The 15,573-nt window shown below is 54.6% G+C and overlaps 9 protein-coding genes across 9 annotated transcripts; 5 read left to right on the top strand and 4 right to left on the bottom strand.

Annotated features, from left to right (window-relative positions):
* Positions 1 to 99: 99 nt before the first annotated feature.
* Positions 100 to 996, top strand: CLAFUR5_00313 (Coatomer subunit epsilon-1; the record flags this gene model as incomplete). Its single annotated transcript, XM_047899461.1, has 1 exon — positions 100 to 996. One exon carries the CDS (start codon positions 100 to 102, stop codon positions 994 to 996), a length of 897 nt encoding a protein of 298 aa, XP_047755645.1.
* A 1,538-nt stretch (positions 997 to 2,534) lies between these two features.
* Positions 2,535 to 3,349, bottom strand: CLAFUR5_00312 (ATP synthase subunit 5, mitochondrial; the record flags this gene model as incomplete). Its single annotated transcript, XM_047899460.1, has 3 exons — positions 2,535 to 2,648; positions 2,708 to 3,118; positions 3,176 to 3,349. 3 exons carry the CDS (start codon positions 3,347 to 3,349, stop codon positions 2,535 to 2,537), a joined length of 699 nt encoding a protein of 232 aa, XP_047755644.1.
* A 1,521-nt stretch (positions 3,350 to 4,870) lies between these two features.
* Positions 4,871 to 6,143, top strand: CLAFUR5_00311 (uncharacterized protein; the record flags this gene model as incomplete). The annotated part of the gene is made up of 2 exons (XM_047899459.1): positions 4,871 to 5,073; positions 5,123 to 6,143. The coding sequence occupies 2 exons, from the start codon at positions 4,871 to 4,873 to the stop codon at positions 6,141 to 6,143; spliced, it is 1,224 nt and encodes a 407-aa protein (XP_047755647.1).
* Positions 6,144 to 6,405: 262 nt separating this feature from the next.
* On the bottom strand, positions 6,406 to 6,939 carry CLAFUR5_20121 (uncharacterized protein; the record flags this gene model as incomplete). Its single annotated transcript, XM_059462958.1, has 1 exon — positions 6,406 to 6,939. One exon carries the CDS (start codon positions 6,937 to 6,939, stop codon positions 6,406 to 6,408), a length of 534 nt encoding a protein of 177 aa, XP_059318851.1.
* A 360-nt stretch (positions 6,940 to 7,299) lies between these two features.
* CLAFUR5_00310 (uncharacterized protein) lies at positions 7,300 to 7,934 on the bottom strand (the record flags this gene model as incomplete). Its single annotated transcript, XM_047899458.1, has 3 exons — positions 7,300 to 7,473; positions 7,610 to 7,732; positions 7,785 to 7,934. The coding sequence occupies 3 exons, from the start codon at positions 7,932 to 7,934 to the stop codon at positions 7,300 to 7,302; spliced, it is 447 nt and encodes a 148-aa protein (XP_047755646.1).
* Positions 7,935 to 8,593: 659 nt separating this feature from the next.
* Positions 8,594 to 10,459, top strand: CLAFUR5_00309 (uncharacterized protein; the record flags this gene model as incomplete). The annotated part of the gene is made up of 1 exon (XM_047899457.1): positions 8,594 to 10,459. The coding sequence occupies one exon, from the start codon at positions 8,594 to 8,596 to the stop codon at positions 10,457 to 10,459; it is 1,866 nt and encodes a 621-aa protein (XP_047756759.1).
* A 238-nt stretch (positions 10,460 to 10,697) lies between these two features.
* CLAFUR5_00308 (uncharacterized protein) lies at positions 10,698 to 11,807 on the top strand (the record flags this gene model as incomplete). Its single annotated transcript, XM_047899456.1, has 1 exon — positions 10,698 to 11,807. The coding sequence occupies one exon, from the start codon at positions 10,698 to 10,700 to the stop codon at positions 11,805 to 11,807; it is 1,110 nt and encodes a 369-aa protein (XP_047756760.1).
* Positions 11,808 to 11,825: 18 nt separating this feature from the next.
* On the top strand, positions 11,826 to 12,934 carry CLAFUR5_00307 (uncharacterized protein; the record flags this gene model as incomplete). Its single annotated transcript, XM_047899455.1, has 4 exons — positions 11,826 to 12,128; positions 12,235 to 12,294; positions 12,386 to 12,504; positions 12,577 to 12,934. The coding sequence occupies 4 exons, from the start codon at positions 11,826 to 11,828 to the stop codon at positions 12,932 to 12,934; spliced, it is 840 nt and encodes a 279-aa protein (XP_047756757.1).
* An 833-nt stretch (positions 12,935 to 13,767) lies between these two features.
* CLAFUR5_00306 (Peroxisomal membrane protein PEX29) lies at positions 13,768 to 15,312 on the bottom strand (the record flags this gene model as incomplete). The annotated part of the gene is made up of 1 exon (XM_047899454.1): positions 13,768 to 15,312. One exon carries the CDS (start codon positions 15,310 to 15,312, stop codon positions 13,768 to 13,770), a length of 1,545 nt encoding a protein of 514 aa, XP_047756758.1.
* Positions 15,313 to 15,573: the final 261 nt, after the last annotated feature.

Here is a 15,573-nt window from a genome sequence, read left to right as displayed (position 1 = left end):
CGACAACGTTCGGAAACCTCTTGGTCGCTGATCGCAAAGTACGCAAATTCACCCTCCGACTTGGACATACCCGCTTCTACCTCTGCCACAACACACATCATGGATCCCTTCGGCGCCGAGGGCGAGCTCGTGAACATCCACACGGCTTTCATCCAAGGCCAATACACCTCCGTTCTGAACGACTTCGATGCATCATCGTTCTCAGAAAGCAATGCCCTCCCCATCCGAATCCTCCAATACCGCGCCCAGTGTGCTCTCGGTCAACATCAGGAAGTCATCTCAGCAATAAGCGACAGCGACGCCAAATCAGCACCCGACCTCGCGGCTGCGAAACTTTACGCTTCATACCTGCACTCTCCCAGCGACAGTCTAGTCTCTTCAGCAGAGACTCTCGCAGAGCAGGCTAGCGATAACTTGCACGTCCAAGTCCTCATCGGCACAGTATTGGCAAGAGCCGGCAAGCCAGACCAGGCTCTCGCACTGCTTGCAAACCACCAAGGCTCCCTCGACGCCGTAGCGCTCATAATCCAAATCCACCTCTCCCAAACCCGCGTCGACCTCGCCCTCAAGGAAGCGCGCTCGGCGCGCTCCTTCGCACAAGACGCTCTCCTCGTGAACCTCGCCGAATCCTGGATCGGGCTACGACAAGGCGGAGAAAACTATCAGAAGGCATTCTACGTATTCGAGGAGTTGGCGCAGGGACCAAGCAGTGCGTCTGCGACGAGCTTGATTGCGCAGGCCGTTAGTGAGTTGCACATGGGACGAGTAGAAGAGGCGGAGACGGCGCTGGGACAGGCGAGCGCATTGGAGCCGGAGCATGTGGAGGGGATTGCGAATGATTTGGTGCTGAAGACGATAGTTGGGAAGGAGACGGGGGATTTGGTGGCGAAGTTGCAGACGGTTGAGAAGGAGCATGAGTTGTTGAGGGAGTTGGCGGTGAAGAGGGAGCAGTTTCAGGCGGCGATGGGGAAGTATAATCCGAAGTTTGAGCCGTAAGAGGAGATGGACAGGGAGTGGGAGATGACAGCATGGCGTCAGGCGTTTGTTCAGGCAAGATGAAGGAAGTCGCAGCATAGAAGATGCTCTAGACGGCATGCATGAATAGATGATACCAAAAAGCTAGAACCTGGCTGCATCCCTGGAGAAAGCGGGTCAATACCCATACCGCTGCCACTGTCCTTCCACTTATCCTAATAAAGAGCAAAAGGGAAGGATGAACACCGGAGTGTCCAAGTGCTTGACCTGCGCCACGCCGACGAGCAGCAGCAGTATCAAGACTTTGAGCTAATATGATTGGTAGCAGCTACTTCCCTGAGAGGCACCACATCTTTGGTAACAGATGAGAGCAAACACTGGTTCGCGGGTGGATGCATATGACTGCCCGACGTGGCAATGGATAAGCTTGGCGGAACGATGGTTGATATGACATGGCTGCAAAAAGAGTAGGGCCCTAAGAGATGTGGTACGCTTTACTTGGGAGTGAGGCACGCTCAGTGCATATCGCGCCTTCTCCCAGCGCAAAAGCTATGGAACCTCATTCCTGCGGATGTTCAAAGCTTGAAGCGAGGAGCAAAAAGGGAAGAGTCTTGACCTGCGCCATGGTGACGAGACGACAGGAAGACGGGAGCGATAATATGAGTGGTAGGAGCTACTTCCCTGAGAGATGGCCAATCTCTATGGCAATATGTAGACTTGCAGGGCATCGCGGGTGTATGCACGAGGCGTTTGTTCCACCTGGGCAGGCCATGGAGATGGACAGGCTTGGTAAGCAGGCATGATATGCTCGGTCGCTGGAATAAAAAATGATGACCATGATGCCTTTCAGCAGCCGCTCACTCGCTCGGCGAGGTGTATTTGTCAATATGTACCTGCTCCCACGACGTCAAATGTTCTCCATTCGAAAGCCGGACCTGGAAGCAAAAAGGGAAGAGCCTTGACCTGCGCCACGGGGTGCGACGACAGGAAAGACTGGCAGGCAGCGGAGGAATGATTGGTGGAAGCTACTTCCCTGAATGGCTGCAGAGATGTGCCATTACATGTAGGTTAAAAAGGATGGCTGCACACAGCATTTGTTCCGCAACGGGAGGCTGGATATGCTTGGCTGCTGACCAAAAAGGTCACGCCGGGACTTTGGAGCAGACGGTACTCCAGAGGGTGAGGCATATCTTGGTCTGTGGTATCTACAAACGTGGATGGTTCTCAGTGTCGTTATACCTGGAGTTTGAATCGGGGAGCAAAAGGGAAGAGTCTCGGCCTGCGCCACGGGGGTGACGGCAGTGAGACTATAGCGAGCTTGCTTGTAATTGGATGAGCTACTTCCCCGAGAGACAGTCAGTCCCGTGCTCATTATATAGACAAACAGCATTAGTCGGATGCCTGCATGCTGTAGAACCTCATGCCGTCAGCTTGAGTGACACATATCACGTGACATATCAGTCAGATGTGAACATCAAGCTGGACACAACACAAGAAAACCGACTTGTTCGATGATGCTTAAACTCTACAGCACCCCTTCCATCTCTACTGCTACATATTTACAAAGCTGTTTGGAGGAGGTTGTTCATCTTGTGCATCTTGGAGGAAACGCTCAGGTCGATGGTACGGTCGCCGATCTCGACGACGAGGCCGCCGCGGATATCTGGGTTGACCTGTAACATATTGTGTCAGCTTATTGCATACTGTGTGCTTCCGTGGTGTGATAGCATACCTTTGGCGTAACCTTCAACTTCTTGCCCTGACCAACGTACTGGCTCTTGCTGATAGCCGCCTCCAACTGCTTCACAATCTTGCTGTCCAATGGCGCGGCGGATGTAATTGTAAGCTCAACCTCACCCTTCGACGCACTGATTAGCTGCGCGAACTTCTCGCATACGCCCTCGAGGACGCTCAGGCGGTTGTTCTCGGCAAGGGTGTTGAGGAAGTTGGTGATGGTGTTTGTCTTGTCCTGAACACCGGTGGTCTTCTGGAGCTCTTGCACAATCTGCTTCTTATCTTCGACGGTGAGAGTAGGGGCCTGGATGATGCTGGCGAGCTTGGGGTCCTTCTTGAAGGTCTGGTGGAGACTGTCAATGGCCTTGGAGACGTTGTCGAGCGAGGAGGACTTGGCGGCTGCGGTGTACTGCCAATGGCTGTGTTAGTACCTTTTCCTGCCTCTGCGCATCATCTATATCCATACCAGAGCGCTGGCGTAGGTGCCGTCGACGCCAAAGACCTCGATAGGAGGCCTGGTGTCTGCTCCGGATGCTGCTGCGGGCTTTGCGGCGGCTTCGGCGAAGGAGCGGGTGGCAGCGACGTTGAATCGTGGTGCTGCCACGCGGGCTGACCGGACTGCGACACGGCCGGCGAACATGATTGCGGTGTGGTGAGTAGAGAGCGGGTCGTGGACGTGATGCGACTGCTGCTGTGAAGCTTGCCGTTTGGTGATGAGGTTTGAGGTTGCGACTCCGGATTTAGTCTAGAACTACCCGTCTTGCCGAGCTGTTTCCTGACCTCGCGGTTCAAGAGCGGTTTGATTTTCTCATATAATCATCACGAAAGACCTTTTATCCTGCTGCAAGTCTCTGGACACAGTACGAGATGCTAGTATGGAGTGTTCTGACTACAATTTGTGGAGGTGGTGGGCAGCGATCCGTATCAATCAGCGCTTGAGGGCTCTCTGCGAAGACGATATGTTTGAGTGGGACCATGGCAATGCTCGCAAAGCGTCGGACTGTACGATGCAGCTCTATAGAAGGTGACATCGGCGATGGCTGAGATGCTGCAGTCGATGTTGACATGTCTCTCCAGCTCTGCAACAGGTACCGCGAAGCTGCCACCAAATTTACGAACGAGCACTGCAGAACGGCAATGGACGAACACTATCATCACTGGTGAAAGATCCACGCAGCGCAGGCTGATCCAAAGGCCTGTACGAGGACGTTCCCTTGCGCACGACAGCATCTCTCCAGGATCCAGCGTTCCAACACGTCTGCGACTGCCACCCTCGAAGCGAGCCTGGAACCATGTCCATCGATGCCCGTTCTGAGCTGTACAATACTTTCCATTGAGAACGCATTTGGTAGAGCTGTTGCTTATTATCTCTTCGCTCACTGGTTGGAAAATGCTGCGCCCAGCCATCTTTCCATCTCGACCGTTTGCGCATTGACTTTTTTTGAAGTTCCCAGGACTTCCTCCTTCGCTTGGCGTCAGACCACATGCCCTACGCTACAGCTTCTGGCCTGGCATTCGAGCATTATCGCCCCGATGGACACATACCAAGCAGGAGGCGATTCAGCACAACGAGCTGCACCAGCTCATCAAATCTGGGATGGCAGCGACTTCAGATGGCTTTCCTGCGCAAGTGAAGGCGAGCTTCACTTCACTTACCCTCACAGCGACAGCTAGTGCGGGGCCATCCAGCTTGACCAGCCACTATGCTATTGTCAAAGGGCACGAGCCATACTATTGTCCACAGTGAGACCAAAACTTCCTTCTGTTCTCTCTTTCCTTCCTTTCTTCTTTCCACCACTCATCAGAAATTCGACAGCTTCTTCTTCCTGTACAGCACCTTCCAACATCAGACGCCGGTCGTCTTTCTTCAATTCACTTGTACACTTATCAGCTCGTGCCAGGCGCACTTTCACCAACCCCCCTGGCGATCACTGCCCAGTAATTTCACCTCACCAGCACTACCGCCTCAGCTACTCCATCAATCCCACCAAGATCCGCTTCCAACAAGTGACCCTCTGTCACCAACTCGGTATGTTCACTGGCAACGGCGACCGGCCGCGCCGCTGTACGCGGCAGATGTGTTCCATGATACTGACTTGTCCTCCAGATCCGAGATAATCGTAATCACGTCACAGTACCAACACGCCCACCATCAAGCAATATGGGTTGCAACAAGATCGGTCACGTCCACCAATGGCCCACCTCCGGCACCCTAGTCGTCCAGCGCTGCGAGGTCAAATGCAACTTCTGTGAGGGCGAAGCGGCCGAGAAGTCGTTCAAATACGCTTGGTTCCTCCGACGCCACATTCGTGCCATGCATATCAAGAACGGTCCCTACAGAAACCTGGTCGTTTCCGAAGACTGGTAAGGTCTTGGCGTCGCGCTGTTGCATATCATTCACTGACACTCTCAGGGACGATGCTCACGCCGTTGGTGCCAAGCACAAGAAGACTCGCCAGCGCGTGAAGAAGGCAACCAAGCCCCCAGCGCCATATTACGCCGTTCAGCCAGCCTACGATGGACAGCTCGCCCAAGGTCATGACATACTCACTGCCCAGCCAGCAACCCTCGATGTCGGCCTCTCCCATGGCTTCAGTCTCGATGACATCCTCGCGCGTGACGACGGCAACTACGGCTTCGCGCTCGGCGATGAGGAGTCTTCAAACCTCATGCCAGCCGACATCTTGGACGCAGCCAACGTCGACTCCTGGCTCAATCACCTCGGCACAGAAGCATACGACCTGCCTCCGCTTGACAGCCTCGACGCGTCCGCTACCTACCTCTTCAACGCAGCCGGCGCAGCCGAGCTCAACGAGCTCGAGCCAGACCTTTCCCCCGTCGACAGCATCTCCAACGTCTCAGACGACATTGAAGCGACCTTTGACGACGCGGACATTCCGTTCCTTCCAGCGTACAACGTCGAAGGACCCGCCGGCTCGTCCTCTGTAAATGACGAGAGCCCGTTTACTCCAACTCCTGTCTTCGCGCAGCCTGATTTCTTCGGCGACGCGACTTACAATCTCGACCACGAGTACCAGACAAGACTCTTGCCACCATATCACCTCATCACACCAGACGACAATCCTTTCACCAACAGCAACACGGCCACACCGGAGGAAGACGAGCACTTCCAAAGCATGATGACGATCCTGGACACGGCCGCTGCGCAGATAGTTGAGAAGGGTATGGGTCTCGATCAGCTGCTTTCTTGCGTCGATACTTTCAGCCGTGGGCTCAAGCAGATGATGCCTGAGAAGACGGCACTGCAGACTGGGACCCAGCACAAGGGTCCCGAGAAGAAGTCACTGCACATCCAGCTTCCAACAGCAGAGACTGTCGATCTCACCGACGATACGTTCGATGAGGCATTCAATGCTCTGCGCACGCCGACTTTCAGCCAGATCTTGGGTATGGGTGAGGGTGTTGAGGTCTGATGCCGTCGGTCTGATGTCACTACATTACATTACATGCTTGCGAACGCCGCTTGATGCGGCTCATCTACACTGCCGAACATCGGCTGATCTACTGTGGAGAGTATCACGGTCATCAACCTTCATACACGAATGTGGGGAATACAGAAGGCATTCGAAGGGATTTCCATCCCATCCATTGTACACTAGCATACACTTCTACAGACATTGCAGGCCCAAAGGCATTGCAGACGCACCGTGCGTGATATGTATGAATAATCACGAATCACAAGAAACTCCATCCAACTTCCCCTCTCATCCTTTCCTCCGAGTCTGAAGCTGGGTCCTTTTTGATATCCTCCTGCTTGACCTTGTCTTTGACCTCGTCTTTGACCTCGTCTTTGATCTCGTCCTTGATCTTGTTCTTGATCTCGTGCTTGATCTCGTCTTTGGTCTCCTTTTTGATGTCCTCCTGATTGACCTCGTCTTTGATGACCCGTCTCGTTTCTGTATCCGTGCTTTGAGCTTCCGACCAAGACTTTACCCATCTCAGGTGTCCGTTATTCTGAGCGTTGCCTGCCTGGTTGTGGGGACGATCAGCGCCACGCGAGGGCACAGGTGTATGATACTGCAAGGGCGAATTTGGAACTAAACGGGAGTCTGCGACGTAAGGGTAGCCGGGCGGTGGTGATTTGGCCAGACACAGACATGGACTTTCGTACATACCCCGACGAGCGACTCCCATTGGACGTCTCAGCTCTCTTTCTTGTTGCTCCTGCAACAGCATCGCCTTTTCTTGTTCCTCCAAGAGCACATCCATGAAGGATCGTGGGAAGCGACGATGCCCGACTTGTCTTCGTTGCTATCTGGAAGATGCCCTCGGCACGGCGTGCGGCACAAGGTAGGGATCGAAGGATCTTCGCAGTTCTTCATTCCGGCGCAAAGAACTAGTTGAGGACGGCAGAGTGCCTTTGGTGGAGATCACCCATGCTAGCGTGGAATCTAGAGGCGGCCACGGTGGCTCCAAAGGCCTCAGTGGCAGTGTCGCCAGCTCTTCTGGGGTTTCATGGAGAGTCGCTGCGCGGACCTGTTCGCGTGGTGGATACCCCAAGCCTTGGGCAACTGTTTCGCACAGATCTAGTGCTGTTGCTTGAGGTGCTGGTAGCGGTGCAGCAAGTAGCTAACCTCTGCTTGCGCCATTGTTCGGCTGCTGTTGGGCTTGTGTACGAGCATCTTCGTGAGATCCAGACTCGGTACTTCCTCTCTGTCGGCTCTTACCCTTGTCCTTTTTGCCACTGCCACCAGTATCAGATGGTCCAGACATGGAACCACCGAGACTAGCACGCTCCTTGCCCTACGATAGCAGAGCATCAGCAAGAATTTAATGAACGTGCCAGTAGTTCAAAGCTCGCTGGCGGTGAGAAGCGCATTGCATTCGGAGAAATCCGGCCTCGCAGCACGGTGGATGGCACTGATGCAGCGTCACTTACCTTCTTGCTCGGCTTGCTTCCTGGATGGGGTGTGAAATCTTCGTTCCACTTGATGTCGTCGGGTGTCAAGTCGCCGAATCCTGCAACGATACGCTGGAAATGAGCACGAGTTTGCACGATGGACTGAAAAGTGTATTAGCGGGATGACAGTATGACCTTGCCACAAATCACTCACCTCGCAACGCGATGTCGAGAGCCAACTTAGCTTCTCGTAGCTTTGCAGAACTTCGGCCGCTGTGTTGCGTCTTCTGAGTGAATCGAACGACTCCGGGCTCTTGGGTGATTTTGTCTTTGAAGGTACTGCTGATGAGCTGCTGGCGTTCATAGTGCTTTGGCTGATCTTCAGAATGGGTATGAAGGTGGAGACTGTTGAGATGAAAGATGCCCTCGTGTGTCAGGTCATATAGATATCATGTCCCCAATCTTGATATGGCTATTAGTTCTATCCTGGTGGTGCACGATTAAGGCCCAAAGTGTCGGAACATCATTTTCGACTGTTTGTGAGGCGTCAAGTGTCACGGCAGGCGCTCGTGCACGTCATGTGCAAGCAGCAGGCGCTCTTGCTGTTGATAGCTTCGATCTTGCCGCCGCGTGCAGAGAGCAGAATAGTCATTGGGAAGGAAGTCTCGATACTCGGCGCGAAACTTGTGGCTGACAGCGACAGGGGTCCACCAAGCCGCGTATTCTTCCTCGAGAGCAAGATGATCATGTTGTTCAGCTTTGGTACTGTCCGACTCCCTTTTCCTCTACGTGTCACCCTGTTGACTTCTGTGTACAATACTACTGTCTTTGTCGTCTTTCTTTCCAGGATCCTATCCCGTCGAATCACATAGTAATCCCACAGAGCACCCAGCAGCGCAGCGGATCCGGAGAGACCATCGCGAAACGATCAAGACACGATATAAGATCAGGACTTCGTAGCTTCTGGTGAGGGCGTGATAGACGGCCTTGTGCTGCTGGCCAGCTCTAAGAGACGCGTATACGATGCCTCCGAGACTCAACGTATGCTCCTACCTTCCACGCCGACTCCAGATCGTAGCATCTCTTGCGGTCTTCATCGTAATATGCATCATCTTCCTAGGCCGCTCAGGCACAGATGACTTCGATCCCTACCTCGAGAAAGTACCATACGGTCCCCAACTACAGGACGGCGTACATCATGCAGTAGAAGGAGCACAACAGATCGTGGACCACATACCGAATCCATTAGGCGCTCCGGCGCATAAGCCACCACCAGAACAATCGAATAGCACGAGTGGGGAGGCGAAATGGTTTGCAGATTGGTCGTGGAGGAATCCCTTCAGCAGCGATACCACTCTCGATGAGGAACGCGCAGTACTTCCTCCGCTCCCCGAACGACCGCGGATCTACACATACTACGATGTCTCGACAAGGAGAAAGGATGAGCAAAGCAAACAAGCCGAGCAGGATCTTATACAACTATGGCGTCGCGCTTGGTGGGCACAAGGCTTCAGACCAATTGTGCTGAGCAAGTCTGAAGCTATGAACAACCCACTATACCGCATTGTCCAGCAGTTGAAGCTGGAAACAGCGCTGGACAATGAGCTGATGAGATGGCTGGCGTGGGGCAACATGGGCACAGGCATACTCTCCAACTGGCTAGCACTACCCATGGCAGCTTACGATGACCCGATGCTGGCTTTCTTGCGGCGTGGAGAGTATCCTACACTTACACGATACGAAGGGCTCGGCAATGGACTGTTTATCGGGTCGAAAGAGGATGTAGACGCTGCGCTGAAGGAGGCGGTCAACTCACCAGCACTGAAGCGAGTCAAGTACATCGATGAGGCCTTTCCGCCAGATACTGTACAGGTGGACTCGAAACACGATGCCATTGCATACTATGGTCTGGAAGTGCTGAAAGCCAAGTATACTCTAATCAAGGAACGACTCGAGGCGAAAGCTATTGGTGAAGCTCTGAAGTTGCTCCCCGATTTGATCAACAGCCATCTGCACCTGACGTGGCAAAACACCTTCTCGAAAGGCATCACAATACTCAAGCCACTGCCCGAGCACACTTCGGCACTCATCGAAGCCGCTGAGGACATCGCGCTGAATCTCACGTCGTGTCCGGTCACACACATCCCAAGTTCTTGTCCGCCTAATCGGCCAAAATGCAAGACGTGTGTCAGCAACACCGTGAAGCTCAGCTACTCCAAGGTCTACAGAAATGAGAGCGAGCTCTTCACCATCGCAACAGTGCCGCATCCGTACACTATGCAGAGCATGATCAAGTCAAAAGACAACATGGATCTGCAATACATTCGGAGAGAGACTGACCGCGATGTATGGATTCAAGCTGCGACGAAAGAGCTCCTGGGGACCGGTGTGTCATCGTTCTCACGCCTCCCAAAGCTCAAGGACGCCATCGCGTCCGAGTACGGCAGCTCAAGGTCGCTGTGGTTGACAGCCGAGCGGCCCTTTTCGAAAGACAGCGAAAAGGACCTGGAAGAGCTTGACTGGATATTTGGGTTCAAGCTTCCTCGCGAAGAGATCATTCCTTCTGGCAAGAGCGAAACCCCGGTGCCAGGGCCCGAGCGCAGGCCCAAGCTACCCTCTCCAGAGTATGGAGATGGGCCAATACCCTCGGAAGCCGAGCTCCAGAATGAGAGAACACTGCTCGAGGGGACTAGGAGGGCGCTCACGACCAAAGCCACCAAGCAAGTGCGAGAGATCACCGAAGCATGGAACCTAGCTGATACAGAAGCCTGGAAGTTTGTAAGAGCATACAACGCCAGACGACGCATAGAACGGCGAGGTTGGGAGGAGGAAGAGAGTGACTTTCAAGGGAAAGGAGTCTTTGATAGATGGGTCGACAAGATAATTTAAAGGTTCAGTCGGTCGTGCCTGCTTTAGCGATGGCGTCCAGGCGTAGGAAACAACAATCCTTTTATACATTCCTGCTTTCTCACATCGTGGATCCCTGGGAGGTACTGTAAGTACTGCAAGCGCAGTGCACCATGCGTGCGTCCCTCTCTCGAGAAAGTTCGGGTTCAAGACCTCTCGTCAACGCGCGTTGTACTTTCCGAGCACATCTTAGGGAGAAAGCATCACATCAATATTGACCATGGAAGAAAACGACTATCCCAAGCCTACATCCGCGCCACCAATTCTAGCACCATCGCGCGAAGAGACATTGACAGCTCCACCTCCTTCCCCTCGACCGAGCTATGCCTCACTGCCAACATCGCGACCGGCGACAGCGCCGCCAGAGCTCCCATCGTCTCCTGATAGAGCATTGCCAGAGTCATCCACTGCACGAAGCGACCCGCGAGAGCCATCTCCCTCGCACATACCAGCGCCTGCGTCACTTACACTTCCGACACGACCAGCCTCGGCTATGCTACCGCCCCAGCCGTCAGAATCGCCAGAGCCAGAAGATGATGCTGCAGACGCAATGTCAAGAGTCCGACAAGCGCTTGCGCATGCAAGACACAAAGATCGGAAGCACCATTACCGCGAAGCGATGGATGAATATGGAGACATACTGGACTACTTCAGAAAGGTCCTCAAAGACTCTCAGCTGACACACGAGGAACGAGAGGAGCTGAAGAGCATAGTCGACAACGACCACGAGAGATTCGCCGCGCTTCGTAGACTCGATGCTGCTGGGGATCTCCACAACGCGCCGTCACTGCCGAAACCGCGACCTCCACCTTCAGCGACAGAGCCGTCTCCGAACTTTCGATACCTTACGAAGCCAAAGACTGGGAAGCGGAAAAAGGGTGAGCGTGAAGATGATGATACCCCGGAGTCGAGCAAAAGGCACAGAGTTCAGCCTTCGATCGAGCACGGCAGAAACGACAGTCTAGGCAATCTCGAGCAAGACGCAGAAGTCCAACCCAACGAGGAGAGCTCCGACGAAAAAGATCCTGCGCACAACATACAAGGACGCCGACCCGGCTTCACAAGGGCTAGCACTCCTCTCCCTGGCCGGATCGAAAACCTCGGCGACTCCAACCCCAAACGAGGCCTCACAACCTACGCCCTCGCACACACGAAACGTGCCCTCTGCCGCCGTCGAACCTCCGGCGGCCACGCGCTCGACTACCAACTCCGCGACCACAACCACGCCCACTTCGAAGCCGGCGGCTGCGCCAAAGGCTTCGACACAACCCTCGCCCGCATGGCCGCCGACATGTCCAGCTCCTCTCAACCACCCCCCGACGTCCACTAGTGGTGTGCGGGTCCCAACATGATCACCATGGCTGGCGAGGAAGCAAGGCAGGCGTGGTACGATTTCGTGAGGAAGACGCGTTGTAAGCGGAACGGACATCCTATTGGATGTACATGCTTTGATCCTTTTCATGCGGAGTTTTGTGGGGAGATGATGCCGGAGCTTGCGAGTGGGAGTGGGAGGAGGGGGAGTGCAGGGCCGAGGTATCCGTGGATGTGGAATGGGGAGCCGTTGGATGGAGGCGAGTTTGTGAGGTGGAGGGATTGGACTTTTGAGTCTTGGGAGAGGGCGGCGAGGGCGGGGATTATTAACGAGGTTGAGGTATGTTGAGGGCTTGAGAGATGGGGATGCCGGCATGGTGGTGTGGAAAGGGATGGTTGCTTGGGGATGATACGATGTGCGATGTGCTGACTTGTTTTTATCATAGCACGCTCGAAAACGCTCCGCGCTCCTCAACCGCTGTAACGAACGACGACAAGCTGAAATCGTACGTATGACAGCGCTGCATTTCCCCTCCCCTCACCTTCACACACCCACCGACTTCGCTACTATCCCCAACACCCACTAACACCTCCCAGGCCGAATCCATCGAAGAAGAATCGCAACCCTCACGCACCCCAACCCCCATCTCCAAAATGTGGCCAGGCGAACCCGAGGACCCAGTAGAATTCGACAAATGGCGTCTCGGCCTCTCTCGGTACGTCCATAGCCTCCAACTTCCCCTATTCCCTTGCCCTCCGCCTCCCCTGACTCACCTTCTGTGATCTAGGTCATACTACGAAGCCCACCAAAACGACGACCTAACCCTAGAAGAATACTCCCAGAAATGCGCCGCGCTGCTCGTCAGGTCGAATGAACGGAACTTTGCTGCTGCGGCGGCCAGATCGAGGGGTGAGATGGAGCGGGGTGCGAGTGAGGAGCGTGGAAGAAGCAGGAGGGAGATAAGTCCTACTCCGGAGGATCGTTCGATGGTGCTAAAGGGGGCTGTGCCGGGTTTGGAGAAGTTGGGAGTTTTGCCGGAGCCGGAGGCGGAGGATGAGGTTGAGAGGTTGGGTCAGGTGCTGGAGGATCTGGAGGAGAGGCCGGTGAGGCCGAGGAGTATGGAGAAAGAAGAGGGGGAGTGGTGAGGCGGTGTAGTATCTTGGGAAGAGTGACATGGCTTCTGAGAGCAGGCAGTATAGCTCATTATTGCTTCAGATTAAGGCTCAGAATCATCTGCCCTACACCTCTCCAAGGGCTGTGGACAAAGTTGAGCGCGTCGTCCAACTCCGTTGAACACATTATTGCTTGAATCCTCCGGCGTGCCAAAGGGAGGTATAGCAGTGGTGAACTACACGAAGCGCTCGCGCCTTGCTTCAGAACAAGGCTCCGAATCATCTGCCGTCCATCCTCCAAGGGCTGTGGACAAATTTCGTTGCCGCCGAGCGCCTCGTCCACCTTCGTTGAACATGTTATTGCTTGAACCGTCCAGCGTGCTAAAGGGAAGTATAGCAGTAGTAACGTACACGAAGCGCTCGCGCGGTGCTTTTGCTTTGGCCCGTAATCTCGAAGACCTAGACTACAGACATTGGTTGTCGCAATGATCCGACTGGCAATGGTACGCACGGCATATGCGCCTTCTTGCAAGCCTTGCATGTCGCCGGAGGCTCCCTTGTCCCAATTCTCCCATTCTCCTTGTCTCTTGCTCAGACACTCCATCTTCATGCACTCGTTGACGTCTTCGATGTTCGGGTGCTCTTGGTAGCTGGCGGGGAGGGTGTCGGGATTGTTGTTGAACCAAGCTTGCAGTGCGGTACCGTGGTTGCCATTTACTTCAATGCGGCGACGCGCTGCGGGCTCGACTGCATCAATACGGCCTTGCTGCTTAGCTACACGCCAGCGCGTTCAAGCAAAGGCCTTGGCTGCAATAAGAAGTCGAAGCGCTCGGCGGCAATCAACTTCGTCAATGGCCCTCGCTCCCTCACGGTCCTCCACTCAACACCCTCTCCTTCCCCTTCCCTTTATCATCACTCGCCCTCTTCTCCACCAACCTCGTCCACCGCCTCCGTCTCCACTCCCCTCTCCTATCCCCTCCCAATCCATTCGACTCCTCCCACCCACTCTTCGGCGTACTCTTGACCCTTCCCACTCCAACCTTCCCACCCTTCCTCGGCGACACCGGTACCTCCACTTGCTCCTCCGGCAAATCATAAACCCACCTCTCCCCCTCCGTCTCAATCTCAACCCCACTAATCATCCTCTCCTCCACCCACTCCCGACTCCTCAAATCCAAATTCCATTTCTTCTCCTTCCACTCCCATCCCTGCGGAGCTTGTACGTCCTCGAAGAATTGAGTCCCTTTCGCTCTATTCCCCGCTATCCTGACCTGTGACAAGGGGTCGTAGGGTGTAGGGGAGAAGAGCCATGATTCCCACGTATCAGAGTTGATGTGATGTTTCTGTAACTCGAAAATCTCTATCTGTCGGATGGAGGGTGGTTCGGATAGGAGGATGTCCTGCGAGATCCAGGAGCGGAGGGTTGACTGTGCGATTTCGATGTGTTGGGAGAGTTGGCTGAGATTTTGGGTTGAGAGGAGAACTTTCTGGACTCGCGGGTGGGAGGCTGAGATTAAGGACCAGCCTGCTATCAAAGCGATGAAGCGCCAGGGGACGAACTGAGAGCCGATAAAGGCGGCAATGCTGAGAGCGCTGAGGGCCAGGAAGAGGGTTGAGGAGAGCGCTTCGTCGGAAAAGTTGGTGTAGGGTGTGATGTATTCGTTCGCGGCATCGTGCAGGCGGGAGAAGTCTTCCATGCTATTCTGGAGGTCGCGCATGTTGCGCCAGAAATCTGTGCTGAGTTCTGGTGCGGGTTTGACGCGGGAGGCGGCTGCGGTTGGTGGACCGTGGAAACTGGGCTCGAGGCGTGGGTCGTTGGTTGGTGTTGGGTGGCGGGCGAGGAAGGAGGGGATCATGATGCTGAAGAGGATGAGGACTAGTGGGATGAGAGGGAGGAGGTGGGGTTTGAGGCAGACGAGGGAGTAGACGGCGAGGAAGGAGAGAGTTGCGGTGGGGCGTTTCCAAGAGAAGAGGTGGATGAGGCGCTTCTCGAGGACGAAGACGACGCCTATGCGTGCATTGAAGCGGCGGAAGTTGTAGGTCATGAGACGAGGGCCGAATTCTGGTCTGTTGACGGATTTCTTGGAGCGTCTGTCCTTTTTGCGAGGTGCGTCGGTGGAGTCATCGTCGTCTGCGAGGCCTTCGCTGGGGACGATCTGGGAGATGATGGACGACAGCAGTTTGTCCTGGAGACTCTGCCTGGCTTGCGGGCTTCCGCTGTATGTTTGCCATGTGTGCTTGATCTTGTTCGCGTGTCCTTCAAGTCGGTCTCTTTTCCTATCTCGCTGTTCCTCTTCTGATTCCGAGCCTTCGGAGTCCGAGTAGTCTGCTTCGTCATCGTGGGACGGGATGCGGATGACTGGTATGGCTTCATCGCGGTTGGCGATTGGAGATCCAGTATCGGTCGCCATCGTGGAGGTGTCGTGTATCGTGTCAACATCCCGCTGTACGACAGGTCTGATGCATGATGCATCGCAAACGCTGAAGAAGAACGTTGTTCCTACCGTGAAGTCAATACACCGCGGCGTCACGAGAGCCCCGCGTCATGAACAGGACAGCCACGAGCATGTGACAGTCCATCTACCAGCCCACTGTATTCATGAATAAATGCATGTTTATCTAGGTCATGGAGGGTCTGACGACTAGACACATGCTGTTGATGCGATCATGAT

The sequence above is a fragment of the Fulvia fulva genome, chromosome 1 (genome assembly GCF_020509005.1).
Source record: "Fulvia fulva chromosome 1, complete sequence".
NCBI classification, from domain to species: domain Eukaryota; kingdom Fungi; phylum Ascomycota; class Dothideomycetes; order Mycosphaerellales; family Mycosphaerellaceae; genus Fulvia; species Fulvia fulva.
The sequence above is the reverse complement of the archived record's forward strand: the minus strand, read 5'-3'. Positions and strand labels throughout refer to the sequence as shown.